Here is a 20,880-nt window from a genome sequence, read left to right as displayed (position 1 = left end):
TAAGTTTCTGTCCTTCCCTTGGTTCCCTGAACTTTGGCCCCTCCTCCGTGCCATTCATCATACAGCCCCTCCTGAAGAGGCCTCCTCCTGAGACCAGGCTGATCTCAAGATAAACCATTCTCTAACCTACTGTGTGACCAAGCCACCTCATTGGCTCACCCTGTCCATCCCATTTCCCACACCTATTTCTTTCTAGCCCTGTTTACTCCTCTTTGTAACAAAACAAACAAACAAACAAACAAACAAACAAAAAACTCCTTCCTGCCTAACCCTTAACACATTTGCAAATCTTGTGGCTGAAGCATTCTTGTTATTGCAATAGTTCCATCCTCCATTGAAGGAATCCCCCCACCCTGGTTGCCATAATCCTTTTAAACAAAGCCTCTTTGCCAACATCGAGAGTTTGGTTTTATTTAACAATATTCCCTGGCTGACTGGAGAATTCTTCCTTACATAAGCATGTTCATGCCTCCTTATTAGTGAATAAAACAAAGTGCCCATGATGCTCAATGTTTTATTTGCATATATTCTAATAATTTATTTCCTGAATTCAAAGAGTATCATCCACTTTCCTCTAACCCTGACGACTTTAAGTTTACTTGAGTCTAGGTTGGTTTATCCCCAGGTTTGTAGATTTCTTGTCTGTCTTGTGCCTCTTTCTCCTATTCCCCAGATTTAAGGTAAAAGCCACACCCCATGGGCCTTGGATAGGAAAATGGCCAGTTTTCAGGCTCCTACAGAGATTCTCTAGATGCTTAAGGTGCCTCCTCCTTTAACACCTCATGGAGACTGAGGCCCTCATCCTTCAATGCATTCTTGACAACAGTGGTCCTCAACCAGTGATGATTTTGGCTTCCAGAGGACATTTGGCAATGCCGTGAATATTTTTGGTTATCACAACCGTGAGGGAGTAGTTACTAGCATCGAGTAGGTAGAGGCCAGGATGTCGCCAAACATCTCATGATGTTCAGGACAACCCTCTGCAACAAAGAATGATGTGATCCCAAATGTCAATAGTGCCACGTTTGAGAAACTGATTTCCATGAGTATTACTGATTTTAACAAATTAAGCCAAGAACATCTACTTTTTCAAAAAATGAAAGCAGGATGACTTGTCTGAGGGATATAGCCACCTTTATCCAATTGTGCCGTGACTGTTTTTTCTGAGATGCTTAAATCTCTTGCAGAAAAAATAATCGACAATCTGACAACAGAGATTTATTGATTAATTTGCAACGTTAGGTACAACATAGATAATTTCATCACATGGTTACAGTCCAGTATTTGTGCTTTGTAAGATAAGTAAACATTTATTCAAGCACAACAAACGTCTACACACAATATTCTGGGGTTGTTTAAAAAATAAGCATATTCTTCTCCATTTGTTAGCACAAAGAAACACATTTTAGCCTGAATTGATGGATATCTTTTAAAACTGGGCATTTGGTTAATGTATGAAATTAGGCATAATAACCTAAATTTGGACTATTTGATAACAAACGCCTAATGAGCACTGGGCAAGTATCCCAGGATGGGCGTGGGGAAGGAAGCATGGCTTACAAGGAAGCTTTTTTGGCATTTCAAAATGTGGATGACAGATCAGGTGAGGCCAGCATTCATGGTAATGAGAACCTGTTCACATTTCAATTTACTTGTGATCTTTAAAAATAGAGTAAAAGTATAGTATTTCCAGAAATCCTTAATAAACACCTCTTTGATCAAGAAAATAAAAGTCAGTGTAGATCATTTAGTTGGAAGGAAAGAAGACTTATTAGGGGAACATTAGATACTTTTATTTTTCAAAAGAGTAAATCTCTGTTATTAAAACAACTGAAATGTGGCAAAGTTTTCTTTACCCCAAATTCAAGGCTAATATATACGAGCCAGGGACAGTCTATGATCCTAACTGATCACGTCAAACATAAGACCGTTACCCTGCTTCTGTCATTATAAATGCCACTGAAGTGGGGTGTCTGCTGTACAGGTACCAGCACATTGGTGATAAAACAAACCACTGAGCTCAATGTCAATATGTAACTTTAGACAATAATCTCTATATCTTAGAAAGCTCAAAGCTAACTCAATATATTATTTAAGACAATGATCTCTTTATAATTTACAATAAAATAAAGTGAAAGTTTGTATTTCATATTCAAGAACACAAGCAGATTTCATCCGAAAAGACTCCTTAAAAAAAATATGAAAGCTTTCTCTTAGGGTAAGAATTATGTAATCATGTTGCCCAAGTAATACAGGGATGGAAACAAGACAATCTTTTATATTCCTCTTCTTCAGCTGAATACCAATTGATAATAGTTTTCTTCTTAGCTAGGAGCCCAGATATTGTTTGGGAGAAGTGGGATATTTATCAGTGAGTTGCAGGGAATAAATGAAATCACCTCAGTAGAGAATGCTGCTATACTTTTATCAATGTCCACCAACATTGGTTTGAAAGTGGAAATCTTTTCTATAAAGGCCTAGGGATTTTTCACCCATATCTTAAGTATTTCTCTGGGCTGGCAGCCCCTTAACAGACTTAGAAAAGTAAAATATAGGTTACAGGATACTTCAAAAAATTATTTGACCAGTGAGTTTGTTTCTAATTGGTTCACCTAATTAGAGACATTACCAATCATTTTATATAATTAAACATATGTGAATGTTGTTTTCCTGGAGACTGGGTCTCATTATAAATGTTCTAATTTGGGCCCCATTGAAGTTTCTCTTTGTCTAGCCCTTATAATCCAAGCTCTTTGGAAATCACCCACAAGTTGTATGAATTTTGACAGACCTATATTTTGTTTTTCTTCCAATTTATTCTGTGTGCAGTGGATTTGAGTAGCAGATTTTTTTTTTATAGTTCTGCTAATGTGATGTGATGTTTTGAGAACGTTTAGAGCATTTAGAACAAACCACTGTAATCTAAGCTGCAATAAAGGGAAAGAATGCTGTATAGGGCAGACTGCCTTATTATCCCAGTTCCAAGAGCCAGTCAAAGAGACTCAGGCTCCTATCCTTCTGCTCTTCTTGCATTTTGCAGTACTGGACAACTGCGTGGAAGATATCGCCCACTTTCCAGGACTTCCGATGAACCAGTCGCACGACATCTAGAAACTAAAATAAAACAGAGAGTTAGGGATCACACAGCATAGACGGTCCTCAGAGCCACTTCGTTCAACCACCCTTGCAAAGCCAGTGGCTCTCCAGTGTGTATTTAAATGTCTCTAGTGTCAGAGGACTGTTTTCCAGGATAATCCATTTTCTTTTTAAGGATTTCACACTATTATTGAGCTTTGTCAACTTAATTTTCTTTTTCACAGCAGTTGCCATTCATTGATTGCTGTGGATTAGATGAAATTAGGCAAATTCTTTTTTTGAGTCAGTCTCTTAGATATTTAGTGTTTTCTCGGGTCTGTTTTTTTCTGGGTTAGATTTTCTATAACAGGACTGTATGTTACAGTTCTCAGTCCCTTCTATTTTTATCACAAATAAGATCTCATTGGGTATGTAAATTTTGGCCTAATAAATCAAGTGGTAAACTTTGAAGCAGGGCCACCTATTGGTTCCTCATTCCATCCTGAGAAGCAACTCCCTCACCCTCCCTGCCAAGATCAAGGATCAAGGAAGGCTGGCTTTCCACAGCCACAGGAACAGGAGAGATGGAGGAAATGCCTTAGATTTGTCACCTGGTTATTGGTACCAGTTCAACTGGCCACAACCTAGAGAGAAAGTCTGGACTGTGAATTGTGGGCTTGGAGGGAGGAAAGATGAGGAAATAATTATGTCATTCTCTTCGTGAAACTGTGTGGTAAAGTCCAGTGTGAAGGACTCTCTAATGCCTTAGGTACTTTTTTGAGGAAAGAAGTATGTAATGAAAGCCAGAAACTGTATGAAACACTTTAACACCTGTAATCCCATTTGATTCTGTCACAACTGTATGATGTGGGCATTTGCAATGAAAAAGATGTGGGCTTGAAAGATGAAAAATTGCCAGTAGGATCGTGGTCTTCTAATACTTCCATCCAATGTTCTTTCTACCACTGTACCTTTCTGCATCTTGGTGGCAGAAGAACATAGAATTGATATTTTCTTGGAGCACTGGGAGAAAAAACAGGCTGGACATTCGTCATTGTTTTATGAGGAAGAGAGCCTTATTTGCCAAAAAGATGAGGGTTGTGGTTCAGTCGTTATTTCTTCAATGTTTTTTTTTTCTAAGTTTTTTTAATTAAAAATTTTTTGGGGGGTATATGTTTTCTCAGACTTTAGAGATCAGCCAGAAACTGGAATGCTAGTTTCTTTCCAGTTTGAATATGCTAATTTGTTTCAATTACTGAGAAGCTGTCTCACAGAGATCCATTGCTAAATTATGTTTCTTCTCCCAGCTGTGATGGTACCAACTATTTGCACAGTTACAGAAATCAGTGCTTTATTGTACTCATTTGGCTTGTATTGGCTGAATCAAAATAAAGCAATTTCCTAGGCTGGAAAATGACATCCTTAACTTTTAATACCTGGAAACATAAACATTGTCTTAAAGAGTTTTAGGATGTTGTGAAAAGGGAGACAGATGAGAGGCAGATGGCAAACACAGATAGCAATCTCCCAGCAGAAGAACATCTCAGCCATCTTTTCATATCTTGTGCCTGCACATAGTAGGTGCTCCATGCATATTTGCTGAATGACAGAAGGGAGGCAAGACCAAGCGTGACTCAAATACATTCAAGAAGACTGGAATATGGATCAACACTTAGCATCACTGAGGATAAACTTTCTCTAAGCATTCGTTCTTGAGTTTTAGGTAATGTATGTTCACATATATAATTTAAACATGCATATCTTGAAGCTGCTGCTCAATGATTTTCTACTACTACAGTGCTCCTCAAAAATGGTTGGAGGTTATAGATCTAGGAAAAGGCTGAAAAGACCCTGGAGTGGGAAAGTGGAGGGCAGGCAGCAAAATAAAAGCTGGCCATGGGGTGCGTTTCTTATCATGTGGTGACTGAGTGGCCATATATGTGGTGGGTGGGGGATGTGGGACTGCTTCAGCCCATGGTGGCTCAGCTCATTCACTCCCATCGGCCTCAGTGTTGGGCAGTGCTGGGTAAGATGAGCTGTTTCATTATGAATTCATGACACCCTGTTCCCTAACAGATACCTCCCTTTTCACAGGTAGGACGGTTAGTAAATTGGGAACACTGTAAAAGAAAACACATAGACTAATTTGCCAAAAAATTTTTTAGAATTCACACAAATAGGAACTCAGGGATTCATCTGTGAATGTTGTTCAATATCCTAGTGACAATGGGAAGATGACATTTTCTGGAATTTGTGGAGACGTTTCTTTAACGTTCTCCAAGCTGATGAGAAGCTAATGAGACTCTGCTGTTCTCATATGACACAGCCTCCATGGAAGACATGCTTTCTTTTGTACACCACTTGAAAATGGCCATTTGACTACATGGCTAATTAAATAACATCCAGAATAAGGTCCCCAAATGTACTATTGATAAAAGAAAGATTTTCAAAACGTTGCTTAAGGGCTTTCTTTCTTTAACCAGTTCAGTCACAGACAACAAATGGTAGTCATTTGTGGAAAAGCCACTATGTGCAGAAAGCCTTAGATGACAAAAAAAAAAAAAAAATCAGAAGATTTTGTTCCTAAAATTATATTATTTAGAATTAGGGTTCTTGATGTGGTGCTAATTGAATGGTGAAATATCATTTAATATTCTTAATAACATTAGTGGAATGTCTATTTTCTTAGAAAAATAGTTACATGCAAAAATGAGCATTCTCTTTGAGAATTGAAAATCAGGTCAGGATAAACAAATATCAAGTCAGGGCACGATTTATGTAACTCAAGTGTTTGTGAGACACCTCTTACCCTTGCAACAAATGGGGATTTGTGAGACATATATTCACATATCATTGTTTCTTTAAGAAGATACATTGTACAAACATTGATTCCATTAAGATATCACCTGAAAATCTACCACCATGCTCCTATTCAAGGAGTGGCAGGAGAAAGAATTAGAACCAGCTCATCTTTCATTTTCCCACAAGCTGGGGAATGTATTCCCGAGGATGTTTTTCTCCCTTCTATGTAGCAGGGGGTCTTTGGGACAGTGTATGGCATGAGGGTAGAGTCACCGGTGAGTATGCTCTTTTATTGCACCCTTTGCAGCTGAGGGGTAAGGTCGGAGGGGAATTCATCAAATAGTGAACTACTCAACACCCTGGAAATGAAGGTATGACAAGTATGGGAAGGTGCCTAGAATAATTTTGGGTAGAACAGCCGGCAGGCATAGGCATGAAAGGAAGTGTTAATTACCAGTTGGAAAAAGGTTGAAGTGAAAGAGGGTACAGAAAATTAATTAGGCCTCCTTTTCAATTTTTCCAGTAGCTGATCCCATGGACTAGTGTTGCAGAAATAGAGAAGCTGTTCTAACTAGTAAGCAGGGGCAAGAAGGTAAAGAACATTCATTTCAGGCTGCTTGATTTTGGCACTGAGAATTAAAATGAAATTACACAGTTTAAAAGAATCCAGACTGTAAGCCCAAGGTCATTTAACTTGAGAAAGATCCTTTTAAAATAAAGAACTATTGAGAAGTATTTTATGGAGAAAGCAGGGTGTGGAGATTTGGCCTGGGGAATCGCTCACGTACCCGATTGGCCCCTTTGTAAAAAAGGGACAGTAATATCTATTCTGTTTTTTCACAGGGTTGTTGAGAAACAAGTAGGATGAGGCACATGGAGGCAACTTGTGACAATACAAGAAAATTCTCCCGGGGGCTTGATAGGCAGGTTCCTAAAACAGTACTCAAGACTTTCACCCTAATCCCTGGGACCATGAATAAGGGATCACACGCTTATTACACTATCTTACATGGCAAAAAGGATTTATCTGTTACCTTTGAGTTAATCAGAAACCTATCAGTTTTTTTGAGATGGAGTCTCACTCTGCTGCCCAGGATGGAGTGCAGTAGTGTAATCTCAGTTCACTGCAACCTCTGTCTCCCAGATTCAAGTGATTCTCCTGGCTCAGCTTCCCAAGTAGCTGGGATTACAGGTGCCTACCATGGCTGGCTAATTTTTGTATTTATTTATTTATTTTTAGTAAAGACAGAGTTTTACCATGCTGGCCAGGCTGGTCTTGAACTCCTGATCTGAGTGATCTACCCACCTCAACCTCCCAAAAGGCTAAAATTACAGGCATGAGCCACTGTGTCTGGCCTAATCCCACAAACCCTTTAAAAGCAGAGTTTTTTTCTGGGCTGGTGGCTGAAGGTATCAGGGAGATTGACACCAAGAGGATATAAAGGATCCACACGACAGGGAATGTGGGTGGCCTCTGGGTGCTAAGAGCAGCCCTCTTTGACAGCCAGTAGGAAAACAAGACCTCAGTCCTACGACCACATGGTACTGAATTAGCACGACAATCTGAAGGAGCCTGGACTCTTACTCTTCCCTGGAACTTCTGGATAAGTGCCCAGTCAGGCTAACACTGTAATTTCTGCCTTGTACAGCTGAACTTCTGACGTACAGAGCTAGGTGTTGTTTTAAGCTGGTAAATTTGTGGCAGTTTGTTACACAGCAATTGAAAACTAATGTTAATTTTAATTTGAAATCTTTTAAAAGGAGTCTACTTTTAAATTATAGAAAATAAGACATTAGGAGACAGATTCATGTCTTATTCTTAATAGCTGAGATTCCACCACAGTTAATGGTCTTAGAGATACAGAATTAGAGTGACAGTACTATTAATTTTGAAGTTAGCGAAGGATCTCTTCTCTAGCTTTATATTTCTTGTAGGTGGAGAATAATAATAAAAAAGTCTTCCTAATGCAAACCCATTTGGAAGGGAATTAAAAATGCCAACTTTTGGCCTGTTTTAGATATCTGTGTGGCCTCACTTTGGTTTCTATTATGTATCAGGTTCTTCTTTCTTTTATTTAAAGTAGTGCTATGAAGAAGTTTGTCCCAGAGCAAGAAAACGCCAATAAATAACAGACTCTAAAAAAGTTCCCATCTCCTCAATTTACTTTTCTCATGACCACCTACTAGCCAAGATAAACTAAGGATCAGAGAAACACTAATTATAGTATATTTACACAGGTGGAAGATTTCAGTGTTCTAGCCACAATTTTGAGGTCAAGAACAGTCAGGATCAAATAATTCAAATGGAAATGGGTTAACTGAGCATTTACTGAGCTTCCAGTGGTGGTAAGAACGCAAAGCTTTATTGATATCCTACCCAAACCTGGAATGTGATACCTTTTCAATTCTGTTTTCCTGAGATTTCTTAAAGTAGATGGTGGGAATCCCAAGTTCAGAGGCAGCTATCCACTGCAGAGTGGCTCGGAGCTCGGCGTCTGGACATTCTGGCTCCAGGTCAAAGTTGATCACCAGCAGGCTCCTCTGGGGACTGGCTGTTCCCATGGGCAGTCCAGACGCAGATGCTAAGCACAGACACAACCACAGTCTTATCCTTCTTTCCAAAGGGAGAACCCAGGCAATTATGTGTCAAAAGTATGGGAAGGTGGCTTACCCTCTATGCTTTCTGACTGTCCTTTAAGAATCTCCTTTTCTTCTACTAATTCACTTTGGAAGAAAACAACAGTATATGGTTGGTAATGTTTAGAAGAGGAAGCTGTAAATGAAAGATGAGGCGATGGGTCTTACTGATCTAAAAGCTTCTGAAGTTCATTCTGGATTTATTGTTTTTGTAGGGTGGACTAATGCTGGGAAAATACCAGTGTGACTATTATGTAGGATCACTGGGTCTGCAATAAATGTCCTCCTCCAACAACAGCGACAGGCCAGAGAACTCAAGTTACTTTAGTTAGGATAACTGGTGTGGGAGACTCTGAGGGAGGCATCCTTCTCTTCAACCTCCTTACCATAGACCTTCATAGGTTCAAACAATCAAAGAGAGATTTGGTAGGTAACTAGTTTTGATTTTTAGTTTTACTCTTCTGCATTTTACGTTCCATTTAATGAATCATGTGTTCCCATTTGTCACAATGTCTTTTTCTGTACTATAATCACAACATAGCTTGTATTTTTATTTAAAAAAGAATTTTACATGTATATGGTTCTTTGATCTGAAATAAGGAAAAAGACAACCAACAAACTGCAGAACTTAAATTTGACAGCAAAATATCTCAATTAAAAATTTTCTCTTACTTTTTTTTTATTGGGGAAGTGTAGTAGGCTGGGGTGGTTTAGAATGAGGGACTCATAATGGAAGTATTTAATTAGAAATGGTAGATTTTAATATTGGAGGTGTTTTTGTATGGTGTGCACTTATTACAGAGCCTTGCATGTAGTGGGAGGATTTGGTAAATGCTTCTAAAGTAAGAACATATGGCCAGCAGCTGAAAGGAAGTGGCTATCCTGGGAAGCCTGTGGTTAACCTATATTTTTGTCATATCTAGAAATTAGAGTACAGGAGCCCTTAAAAATGTGCTGTTGGATGATGAACAATTCTCTCATTCTGTTACCACTAAGAGATGGCTGAAAAATTCCACTGTGCTCTTGATGTTGAGAGAAAGAGTAGAGTAATTCTTTATTCATATCTATTTATTTGCAGAAATGTTAATTTTTCAAAGATCTAGATGTTCTTCTAGATCTCTGTGAAAGTGACGTAGTGGGTATGACAAATGGTAGGCACAGTTTCTGCTGTTATGGAGCTGCAGGATGCTGACCATGGAGGTGATGTCTTGGCTTTATCAGAATAAAGATTTTCCCTGGGGTCATAGGCTCATAGGCTCATACTGCAGAGAAAGTTGGGAAAAGTAGCTAAATAAATGTTTCCTGAAAGAGAAAAATAAATTTACCCCAAGGTAGTTTTTGTTTGTTTCAGTTTCTGATTTCTCCTTCAAAAAACAAAACACAACAAAAAACCAAGATAATGTGTACATTCATCTCTACTTGTGAATAATGGCTGTGTGGAGCAACAAAGCCCCTGCCACCCTCCATCACTGAGGAGCACACCAGGTTAAACGGTGAGATAAAAATGCTTTAGTTACAGAGAGTGACTGAGAAAATAGGTCAGGGAGCAACTTCAGCCTATACTTATTCATTATTGTCCTCAATTTCAGAAATCTCCAAATCATAAGCTAAATCACAATGGTCAAAACTGGATGTCAATCATTTTAACTTTGCAGAAAAACCACATATTCTAGAAGTAGTCTGGACCTCATGCTGCCCTCTCCTTTCGTGCTCTACCTTCGGAAGTATATACTTCCTAAAAGTACTTGTCTTTCTCTAAATCCTTTTTACTTTGGTCTAAAGGGAGTCTCCATATTGGGGAGAGCATAGTCACTGGGTGAGAATGACACATAGCCACCATGACAACTATTTAATATTAGACACATGTAGTTGTGGTAATCCCAGGTTTCCACATGTAAAGGAAAAGCCATTCACATTTAATTTTATCGAAGTGACTATGTTTTATAGTGAACACTATAGAGTAGTCTCTTGTAGTTGGCATGGTATAATTTAAATGGATTTTTGCTTCTGTTTCTAGGTAGGTAAAATGACATACACTTCAGATGATATTGATACATGTTATCCGAAATGATTATTCCACAGGGGGCAGACTTGAAACCCAGAAGGCAGGTGGTGGGGAGGGGGGCAGAGCTATTCTAGGCTTGAATTCTTGCTCCAGTGACATGGACCCACAGCGGTACAGACAGGATGAGGTCAGTGGTTGGGCACAGCCTGAATGATCAAAATGGATTGCCAGATGGAATCGGAGTAGTGGTCTCACAATCACTGCATCTCAGTGGCTACTTACTTAATCATGGGAGAAGATGGCATGCTTTCCTGATAAATGTCCAGGTCCATAATGCCAAGACTGCTAGTGGCACTACTGTTGCCATTGCTGACAAAGCAAAAGTTTACATATTAATGCCCATCTCCACCCTCTGCCATGCTGCTGGCACTGATGTTCTATTGTTGTACAAGCTCCTTCCTTTGGTCCCCAGGAAAATATTGCTTTGTGACTAGGATACCTGAGTTAATATCTATTTCTGACCAAATTAGGAGAAATCATGAGACATAAGACCAATAGGCTCAGCAGATAATAATAATAGTAATAATAATAATTTGTAATTTCTGAAGTGGTATCACAACTGGTAGATCACACCTAGATGGTAATAGTCAGTATGCCTCTATTCTTCATTCTAGCTACAAGGAATGTATTTATCTAACAGCAAGAGATCTCTTGCTGCTGGAGACACCTGCAGAGATGAAGGAACTTCTGGAAACATGGGCTGGAGGAGACACCAGAATGTTTATCTACCTGCTTCTTGGTTTTTGACAGAAACTAGTGGACTTGTGTTCTCCCTTTGCCATTTAGGGGATTTTCTTTCTTTCCTTCCTTCCTTCCTTCCTTCCTTCCTTCCTTCCTTCCTTCCTTCCTTCCTTCCTTCCTTCCTTCCTTCCTTCCTTCCTTCCTTCCTTCCTTCCTTCCTTCCTTCCTTCCTTTCTTTCTTTCTTTCTTTCTTTCTTTCTTTCTTTCTTTCTCTCTTTTTGTCAAAGTCTTATTTGTTGCCAGGCTGGAGTGCAGTGGCGCGATCTCAGCTCACTGTAACCTCCGCCTCCCAGGTTCAAGCCATTCCCCTACTTCAGCTTCCCGAGGAGCTGAGACTACAGGCACATGCTACCACGTCCAGCTAATTTTTGTATTTTTAGTAGAGACGGGGTTTCACCATGTTGGCCAGGATGGTCTCAGTCTCTTGACCTCGTGATCTGCCTGCCTTGGCCTCCCAAAGTGCTAGGATTACAGGCATGAGCCACCGCGCCCGACCCATTTGGGGGATCTTCTCAGGGATATTCCATAGGATTTCATAGGCTGTGCATCTGGCTTGTTACTTTCCAGTGAGACTACAGAACCTACAAGTACAAAGCTAGTAATGTCAATGGTTTATCACTCCTTTATCTTACAGTCTTCAAGAGAGAACAACACCTGGTACCTTTTTTATTGTAGAGGAGGAGGACTGCAGATGGCATCATTTTCATAGGCTGCACAGTCAGCATATGGTCTAGTTACTAGCCTGGAACTTACTGAAACAGTGAAGTTGAGCCAATTTTTAGGCTCTGTTTGTGCTTGTGAAATGAAATATATCCAGCTTTGCCAAAACACTCAGTCTCCTCACACCTTCTCTATTTCCAGTGATGCCTCTTTCAAGCAAGGCTTTCAAAGGGTGAGTGGTGGTGCACTGTGTAGTGGGACAGTTTTCTCCTGAATATACAAGAGTAGATTGTATTCTAAGAATAGAAAATATCAGCTAGATGCCCTCAAGTTTAAATTCTCCTCTTAGCTTTTGTGGGGGGCACCAGGTATATTTACATACTGAAACCTCATGATTCAAAATTGTACTGGAAATAATCACCCTATAAACCTCTGCTGTTGAGTCCAAAGTCAAGTGCTCTTTGCTTTTTATTTCTATCTTGTAATACTTCCCACTAGTTTTAGAAGTTCTGATAAATTGTTTAACATTGTGAAATGTTAAGTCTAAACAGACTAAATTCCCAGAAATAAAACTTTCCAAGGGGCGTACATACACCCAGATGCTGATTTCATTTTCCAATTGGCCTCTGTGCAAAGCTTGTGGTCCAGTATCAAATAAGATTTTGGGCAGAAGCACAGAGATCATTTTAGAGGTTTCACCTCACCGAGGAATAGTTTTTAGTTAATGTCTCCTGACTGGCTTGAGGCCTTCCACATCTGATGTCTCCTAACTTCCTCTCTAGCTTTTTGGGAGGAACAATATAGAGGGAAGGGGAGATGGAGGAACAGTCAGGCCAAACAACACAACACAGTGGGGAAACACTTGCCTCGTGTAAACCTAGCCTGTGTTGCATCTGAAATGCAAATGAACCAGAGAGAAAGTATCAAACACACTAGGTGTACCAGCAGCTCACCATTTAAAAAAATTCACGTTATCATCACTGACTGTACTAGCTGGGGCTTGCAGGGAAGGGAATAGAGCTCATTCTTCACTACAGCCAAAGTAATTTCAGACATAACTGGATATTAAGATACCTCTCAGCACAAATCATGACAGGCAGGCACCCTGATATAGTGGGAGCTTTCCTTTTTTCATTCTCTCCCTCTCTCTTTATTAGGGACCCTTTGCAGAGAACCATTAAGATGCATTTTTAGAATCTATGTTGAGACCAAGTTCCCCGGGAAGTCAAGGGAATAGCAGATACCTCATGGATCGCTCACTGAGCTGCAGAAAGCTACTTGTATCATCTGGGTTGTCCTCCTCGGTGGCGAGCTGGGACCAGCTGCCTGTGCTCTCCTCACTGCTGCTTGGAGGGTTGGGGGATTCTTCGGGGGCTCTGGCTTCTGTAGAGGATTCAGCCTCTGGTACATCTCTGGCATCAAAGTTGTCACTGTAGAGGGCAAGATATTATTACCAAGAGAGGCAGCACACACACACACACACACACACACACACACACACACACTCACTCTTCACAGAGCCACTTTGCAGAGCCCCAGCAAGCAGGGTGTCACTAGACACAGGTGGAGTCTCCCTGAGCTGATCCTTCTTCTGCTGCCCTAGATCCCATTGGCCTTTTCAGCATTACTGCCCATCAGCCAGCTTTTCCGCCTCTTCTTTCCTTCTTTCTTTCTTTCTTTCTTTCTTTCCTTCCTTCTTTCTTTCTTTCTTTTTCTTTTTTTTTCTTTCTTTCTTCCTTTTTTTTTCTTTCATTGTACTATACGTTCTGGGGTACATGTGCAGATCTTGCAGGATTGTTGCATAGGTACATACATGGCAATGTGGTTTGCTGCCTCCATCCCCCTGTCACCTATATCTGGCATTTCTCCCCATGTTATCCCTCCCCAGCCTCCCCACCCCCTGCTGTCCCATCCCTTAGCCCTTCATCCATCAGACTTAGCCCTTCCATCCCTTAGCCCTTCCCCAACAGACCCCAGTGTGTGATGCTTCCCTCCCCGTGCTCATGTGTTCTCACTGTTCCACACCTGCCTATGAGAGAGAACATGCGGTATTTGGTTTTCTATTCTTGTGTCAGTTTTCTGAGAATGATGATTTTCTACTGACTCCCTCCAATCATTTGAAAAACAGGTTAAATGTATGTATCCCAGCCTGCATACAAAACAATTATAGAGGAACAATGGTGTTTAAAAAAGAAGATATACAAAGGATTCACTCCATAGATTATTCTCCAAGTGTCCTCAAAAGTGGCTGCTCCATTTTGCCTTCCAATCAGCAATGAATGAGTTTGTGTTACTCCACATCTTCGTCAGCATCTGGTTTGGTCAGTATTTTGAATTTTGAGATTCTAATAGGTATGTGGTGATACCTTATTGTTTTGTTTTGCAAGTTCCTAATGACATAATGTTGAGCATATTTTTATATGCTTATGTGCTGTCTGTACATGTTCTTTGGTGAAGTGTCTTTTCAGGTCTTTTGATCATTTAAAGGCTTGTATTATCTTTAACTGAAAAATAATAATTGTATCTATTTATGGGGTACAATGTGATATTTTTATTTAGGTATATACTCTGGAATGATTAAATCAGGATAAGAATATTTATCATGTCAAATGTTTATAATTTATTTTTGATGAGAGCATTTAAAACGTTCTCTTTTAGTCATTTTGATATATATGATACATTATTATTACTTGTAGTCACCTTATTGTGCAACAGAGCACTGGAACAAGTTTTTTCTGTCTAACTGTAGCTTTTTACCTATTGACTAGAATCTTCCTTTCTCTGTCCACCTCCCCTAGTTCCCAGCCTCTGGAAACCATCATTTTGCTCTCTCCTTTTATGAGTTTGACTTTTTAAAATTTCATATATAAGTGAGATCAGACTGCATTTGTCTCTCTGTGCTTGGTATATTTCATTTAATGTAACATCCTCTATGTTCATTCATGTTGTCACAAATGACAGAATTTCCTGATTTCAAAATATATTACAAAGCAATAGTAATTAAAACAGGATGGTACTGGGATAAAAACATTGACCAGTGAAATAGGATCGAGATTCCAGAAATAAACCCACATGTCTATGATCAACTGATTGTCAACAAAGATGCCAAAAACACCCAGTGAAGAAAGGACAGTCTCTTCAATAAATGGTGTTGGAAAACTGGATAGCCCCATGCATAAGAATAAAAATAGACCATTTTCTTACCTCTTACATAAGGAACTAAAGATGGATTAAAGATTTAAATGTAAGACTTAAAACTATAAAACTGCTAGAAAAAAAATAGCAGAAAACCTCCATGACATTGCTCATTTTAAACTCAGTTTGTCTATCTTCATGTTGTTGAGTTTTAAGAGCTCTTTGTATATTTTGGGTAATAGTCCTTTATTAGATATGTATTTTAGAAATGTTTTCTCCCAATCTGTGGCTTATCTTCTCATGTTCTTGACAGTGTCTTTCACAGAGCAAAAGTTTTTAATTTTAATAAAGTCTAGCTTATCAACTTGGTGCCTCTTTGCCATACCCACGAACATTTAGATTTTTCTCCTATATTATCTTCTAGAAGTTTTTTTTTTCCTTTTTTTTTGAGAAAGAGTCTTGCTCTGTCACTCAGGCTGGAGTGCAGAGGTGCCATCTTGGCTCACTGCAACCTCCACCTCCCAGTTAAAGCGATTCTCCTGTTTCAGCCTCCCGAGTAGCTGGAATTATAGTCTTGAACCACCACACCCAACTAATTTTTGTATTTTTAGTAGAGACAGGGTTTCCCCATGTTGGCCAGGCTGGTCTCAAACTCCTGAGCTCAGGTGATCCACCTCCCTTGGCCTCCCAAAGGTCTGGGATTATAGCCATTGGACCTGGCCATTCTAGGAGTTATATAGCTTTGTGTTTACATTTAGGTCTGTGCTTCATTTTGTGTTATTTTTTGCAAAAGGTGTAATGTTTGTGTCTAGATTCATTTTTTTTTTTTTTTTTTTTGGCACGTAAATGTCCAGTTGTTTCCATACAATTTGTTGAAGAGCTTATCTTTTCTTCATTATATTACCTTTGTTTCTTTGTCAAAGATCAATTGACTCTATTTGTGGGTGTCTATTTTTGGCCTCTCTGTTCCTGTTCATTGATTGATTTATCTGCTTAAAGTATACTAGGCTGACAGTTTTTTTCCTTCAGCATAGTACAGCTGTCATTCTTTGTCTTTTATCTTATATCGTTCCTGATAAAAAATCTGCTGTTTTTATTTGTGCTCTTCAATATGTAATGCTTCTTTTTCTCTGGGCTGATTTTTAAACTATTTCTTTATGATTTGTTTTTAATAATTTGATTATCATGAGCCTTGATGTGGTTTTCTTTTTGTTGATCCTGCTTAAAGTTCATTATATTTCTTAATTTGTGAGTTTATAACTTTCATCAAATCTTACATTCACGTGTACCTTTAAATCTTTCAGCATATTTATAAGACATATTTGAAGTCCTTGTCTGCTAATTTTATCTTCTCCGTCATTTCTGGAGATGTTTCTATTGATGCTTATACTCCTTGTTATGAGTGATCTTTTTCTTCTCTGTGTAGCATTTTTTTGCTCGGATGCTACATTCCAAGTGTTCATGTTGTTGAGTACTAGATGTTATTGTTTTCCCTTTAAACAGTGTTGGACTTTATTCTAGGTTAAATTAGTTTAAGTTCAGCTTGATCTTTTTGATGCTTGCTTTTAAGTTTTGTTAGAACAAGTGTAGATAAGCCTTGATTTTTAGGGCTAGTTTAGCCTTAATTCTATGATGTGATCCTTTTAGGGTCTCCACTGAGTACTGTGTGTATTTAACATGGGTTCTTCACTCTGGCTAGTTGGGACCAAGCATCTTCCAGTACTGTGGGAGCTTGTGGCACTGTCCAGCTTACAACTCTGTAGCATCATGGGGTTGTACTTATGCCTGCATGACTCAGTGTTCAGCAATGGGTCCAGGGGTGTCCTGTGCAGATTCATCTTCTTTCTCTGTATATCTCCCTCCAGTCTGTGTCTCCTTATCTCATTGTGTCCACTGAACTCTGCTCAGGATTTCCCTCTTTGTGCTATTGTCTGAAAAGGGAATCCTGACAGAAAGTGAGGGCGATTATAAGGCTAATCATGTTTAGTTTCCTTCGTTCAAGGTGCCGCTTGTTGCACAATGGGTGAAAGCAGTTGCTTAATTCTGCTCATCAAAAATAAATTACTCATGGATGGTCCAGGCACAGTGGCTCACGTTTGCAATCCCAGCACTTTGGGAGGCAGAGGCAGGGGGATCACTTGAGGTCAGGAGTATGGGACAAGCCTGGCCAACACGATGAAACCCCACCCCTATTAAAAATACAAAAGAAAAATTAGCCAGGTGTGGTGGCATGCTCCTGTAATCCCAGCTATCCCAGGAGGTGGATGCAGGAGAATCACTTGCAACTGGGAGGCAGAGACTGCAGTGAGTCAAGATCGCACCACTGCACTCCAGCTTTGGTGACAGGGCAAGACTCCGTCTCAATGGAAAAAAAAAAAAATTCATGGATGGAGAGCAAGTTTAGTTTCACTAACTTCATTGTACGTGGAAACAGAAGTCCTTTCACATTCAACTTTAATGCTGTCTCTGCAGGTATGCCATTGTATTTTTCGTTTCAGCAATATGTTTTTCTATCTAGTGGTTTTAAATTTCAATTATTATGCTTTTTGTCTCTTGTAGTGGTATTTGATTTTTATATCTACCTCATTCTATTCTGATGGTAGTTTCTTTCTTGCTCCTATTTTGTATGTCACATTTTTTTGAAATATTAAAAATAAGTACTTTACATTCTGTATTTAATAATTCCAGTGTCTGAGAACTTGAGTGGGCTAATTCTGCCTTTTCATGTTTGTGCTGAGTCTTTCTCACAGTGCCTTGATTCCTTGTGTGTCTTGCAGTTTGAGACTCTGTGCTCATATTTGATGGGGCTTTATTTTTTGAAATCCTTTAAGATGGGGCTTAACTCTCCAGAGATTTTACTTTTGCCTCTGCCAAGCTCTCACAGGGTTGTTAACCTGACATTGCTTCAAGGTAATTTACGAGCTTGGGATTTCCTGGACCACAAGTATAATGCAAATTAGAACTACAAAATGCATTAGGGTAAGCTGTGGTTGTAAGTTCTCAAGGGGATTGTTTTTTTCTCACACCCGGAGCCCTAACCCAGAAAGACACATTTTTAAAAATCAGTTTGCTTTTCTGGTGGGTGAACTTTTTCCTTAGTTCACACTTTTACTGAGGTTGTAACCCTTCAACATGTGGAAGTCTGTCTTAGTTCCAAGTCTGCACCATTCAGGGACCCACAGTCTCATTCCCTGGGTCCTACCAGCCTTTAAAAAAATGTATTTTTAGGCTACAGAGACAGGTAAATGCCCTCAAGGGCAGGCACAGAGTCAGCTTTAATTTACTACTTTTTCAAATTCTTTCTTTTCCTTCTGAAATTTTCATTATAATGACTATTGTTAAGATCAGCTTTATCTTTGAAATGAGGGTAAATCATAAATGTCAGACAGTGTTCTGTTCCTGTCTCTCCAGATAAGGGCTCTTAGCAGGTGCTGTTTTAGACAGGGGTGCCAAACATCCACATCCATGGGGATTATACCACACCTGTTTGTCAATTTTTAAAATTGACAGTAATTGTATCTGTTATATGGGGTACACTGTGATGCTTTCATATATGTTTGCCCTCTGGAATGATTAAACCATGCTAATTAACAAATCTAGCACCTCACATACTTATATTTTGTTATGGTGAAAACATTTAATAGCTAATGTTTTAGCAGTTTTGAAATATGTAGGTTAGGCACAGTGGCTTACACCCGTAATATCAGCACTTTGGGAGGCTGAGGTGGCAGGATCATTTGAGGCCATGAGTCTGAGACCAGCCTGGGCAACTGAGTGCGATCTCCATCTCCACAAAAAATTAAAAAACTGGGCGGGCATGGTGGTCTACACCGATAGTCCCAGCTGCTTGAAAGGCTGAGGTAGGAGGATCGCTTGAGCCCAGGAGTTGGAGCTGTGGGGAGCCATGGTTGCGCCACAGCACTCCAGCCTGGGTCACAGCGTGAGACTCTATCTAAAAAAAAAAAAAAAGAAAGAAAAAGAAATATATACTGAATTGTTATCTATCACATTCACCAGTCTCGGCAATAGATCACAAAAGTTATTTGTTTTTCTTTCCTTTTCTTTTTTTTTTTTAAATCAACTTTGTGCTTAAAAAGATGTTTATTATATTTAATCCAGGATTTCCAGGTGATTCATAGTGGGAACACTTTTTAGGCTGGCTAGATCACCATAATGCTTAAAATGTAAGTCTTTCACAACAAGTCTTTCACTCTATTTCTTCCCACAGTTGGTAACTTCTCTTCTTTAGGTCTCATCTCAAATGCCAACATCCTATCTAAGTATCCACTTTCCCTACCAATTATTTGCTGCCACATTACTCTTTATTTTTTCTCTCATCACACTACACAATAATATTTTTACCAAAGGTTTTCCAATGTACACTGCCTGTCTCTCCCACTAGTGTGTAAGAGCTATGAGAGTAGATACAAATCTTTATTTTTTTCTGTGTTTTCAGCCCCAAGGCTAATTGCTTGTCAGAATGATCACTCAAATGTTTGAGGGATGAATAATTTTTTCTTGAAGCAAATATAAATGGATACACCACTTAAAATACGTTTCTAAAACACAAGATTATGTCGGCGAGTAAGGCGTGTGAATGCTCAGAATTCTCAGTTTCTTGTTTACACTTTGTGGTCTAAGCTTATCAAAAAGTCAAGTAAACTCTGAAGTTGTTATTTTTTTAATCAAAAAAAGTAAGAAAGTGATTTTTATTTTGGTATATTGAGCAGTAATAACATTTTTTAAAGTAAGAATCATGAAAAAGTGCTTAAAGAAAATAGCCTAAAATTATTTTCAGGACATGATGACTCCATAACTCCAAACAAAATTAAGAGTGCATATGCCACTTATCTTGTTTGTGAGGATGGGGGAAGAACTGTTTCACAGAGAAGTGAGTTTTGTATTTAGTTATTTTAACTAATCAAATCCCATAACATCTCTGAGCTTAAAAAAGATAATCTAAATATGGTTAATTTTCCCTCTAGCAAATTCTGGAAATTCTTTTGTTTTAACAAAATCCTCTTACTGTTTGTAAGCTATTTCTTTAGGAAAAAAAAATTTCCTGCAATAAGGGTAATCACATGCCCTAACTACATCATAATAATTTTCTGGAAGAGAACTGTTTAAATAATAATACTCCAGGGTTGCCTTGCATTTACACTGCCAGAATTATACCAGGCATCTAAAGGGCCAGCTCTTGTGGGACACAGTGTTCTTGCCAAGATCTTCAGAAAAAAAAAAAAAAAAAAAAAAAAAAAAAAGAAAAACTTGAAAGGAGAGACTCTGTGGAAAAGAAATACAAGAGGAGAGAATAACGATGCCAAAATGTTTAATGTCAAATGCCAATACTAGTATTTATTTAAATTTAACTGTTTTCAAATGAATAAGTTGGCATCATTTATTGTTAATATTATTGCATAATGTTATTAATATTATTATTTGCTTAAAAATGCCACGAATGAATTTTAAAAGGTAGCAACCCAGAGGAGACTAATTTTAATGGGGAGAATGATATCTTCTTTGGTTATATAGATGAGTTTAATTTGTTTTGGAGATTTTTTTAAAAGTTACTTTCAAGTCTCTATCATGAGTGCATATTAACCCCAGGAGGTCATTTTTTTTTTTTTTTTTTTTTTTTTTTGGTTTTGAAAATTTAGTTCTTGCACCAATCAAATCCAAATTTATGTCTAAGATTCAGACTAAGCATTGATTAAGATGCAAATTCCAGTCACATGCACCCTACGGAGTCTAAGAGATGATTCACT

General features: G+C 38.8%; 1 protein-coding gene across 4 annotated transcripts in view; it reads right to left on the bottom strand.

Moving 5' to 3' along the window:
- Window positions 1-1,198: 1,198 nt before the first annotated feature.
- Window positions 1,199-20,880, bottom strand: part of SPHKAP (SPHK1 interactor, AKAP domain containing) — a 163,363-nt gene continuing 143,681 nt past the window's right edge. For 2 of the 4 annotated variants that reach the window (XM_074398926.1, XM_003925454.4), the window contains 5 exons: window positions 13,225-13,410; window positions 10,802-10,888; window positions 8,549-8,601; window positions 8,275-8,459; window positions 1,199-3,114 (listed from right to left, as the gene is read on the bottom strand). In XM_074398926.1, coding sequence (XP_074255027.1) covers window positions 2,971-3,114; window positions 8,275-8,459; window positions 8,549-8,601; window positions 10,802-10,888; window positions 13,225-13,410 — 655 coding nt within the window. In that variant the 3' untranslated portion in view covers window positions 1,199-2,970. The remainder of the gene's footprint in view (window positions 3,115-8,274; window positions 8,460-8,548; window positions 8,602-10,801; window positions 10,889-13,224; window positions 13,411-20,880) is intronic. The other 2 variants (XM_074398927.1, XM_003925453.4) reach the window with 1 other exon arrangement.

The sequence above is a fragment of the Saimiri boliviensis genome, chromosome 5 (genome assembly GCF_048565385.1).
Source record: "Saimiri boliviensis isolate mSaiBol1 chromosome 5, mSaiBol1.pri, whole genome shotgun sequence".
Classification (NCBI taxonomy): Eukaryota; Metazoa; Chordata; class Mammalia; order Primates; family Cebidae; genus Saimiri; species Saimiri boliviensis.
This window is presented reverse-complemented; position numbering and strand designations above follow the sequence as displayed.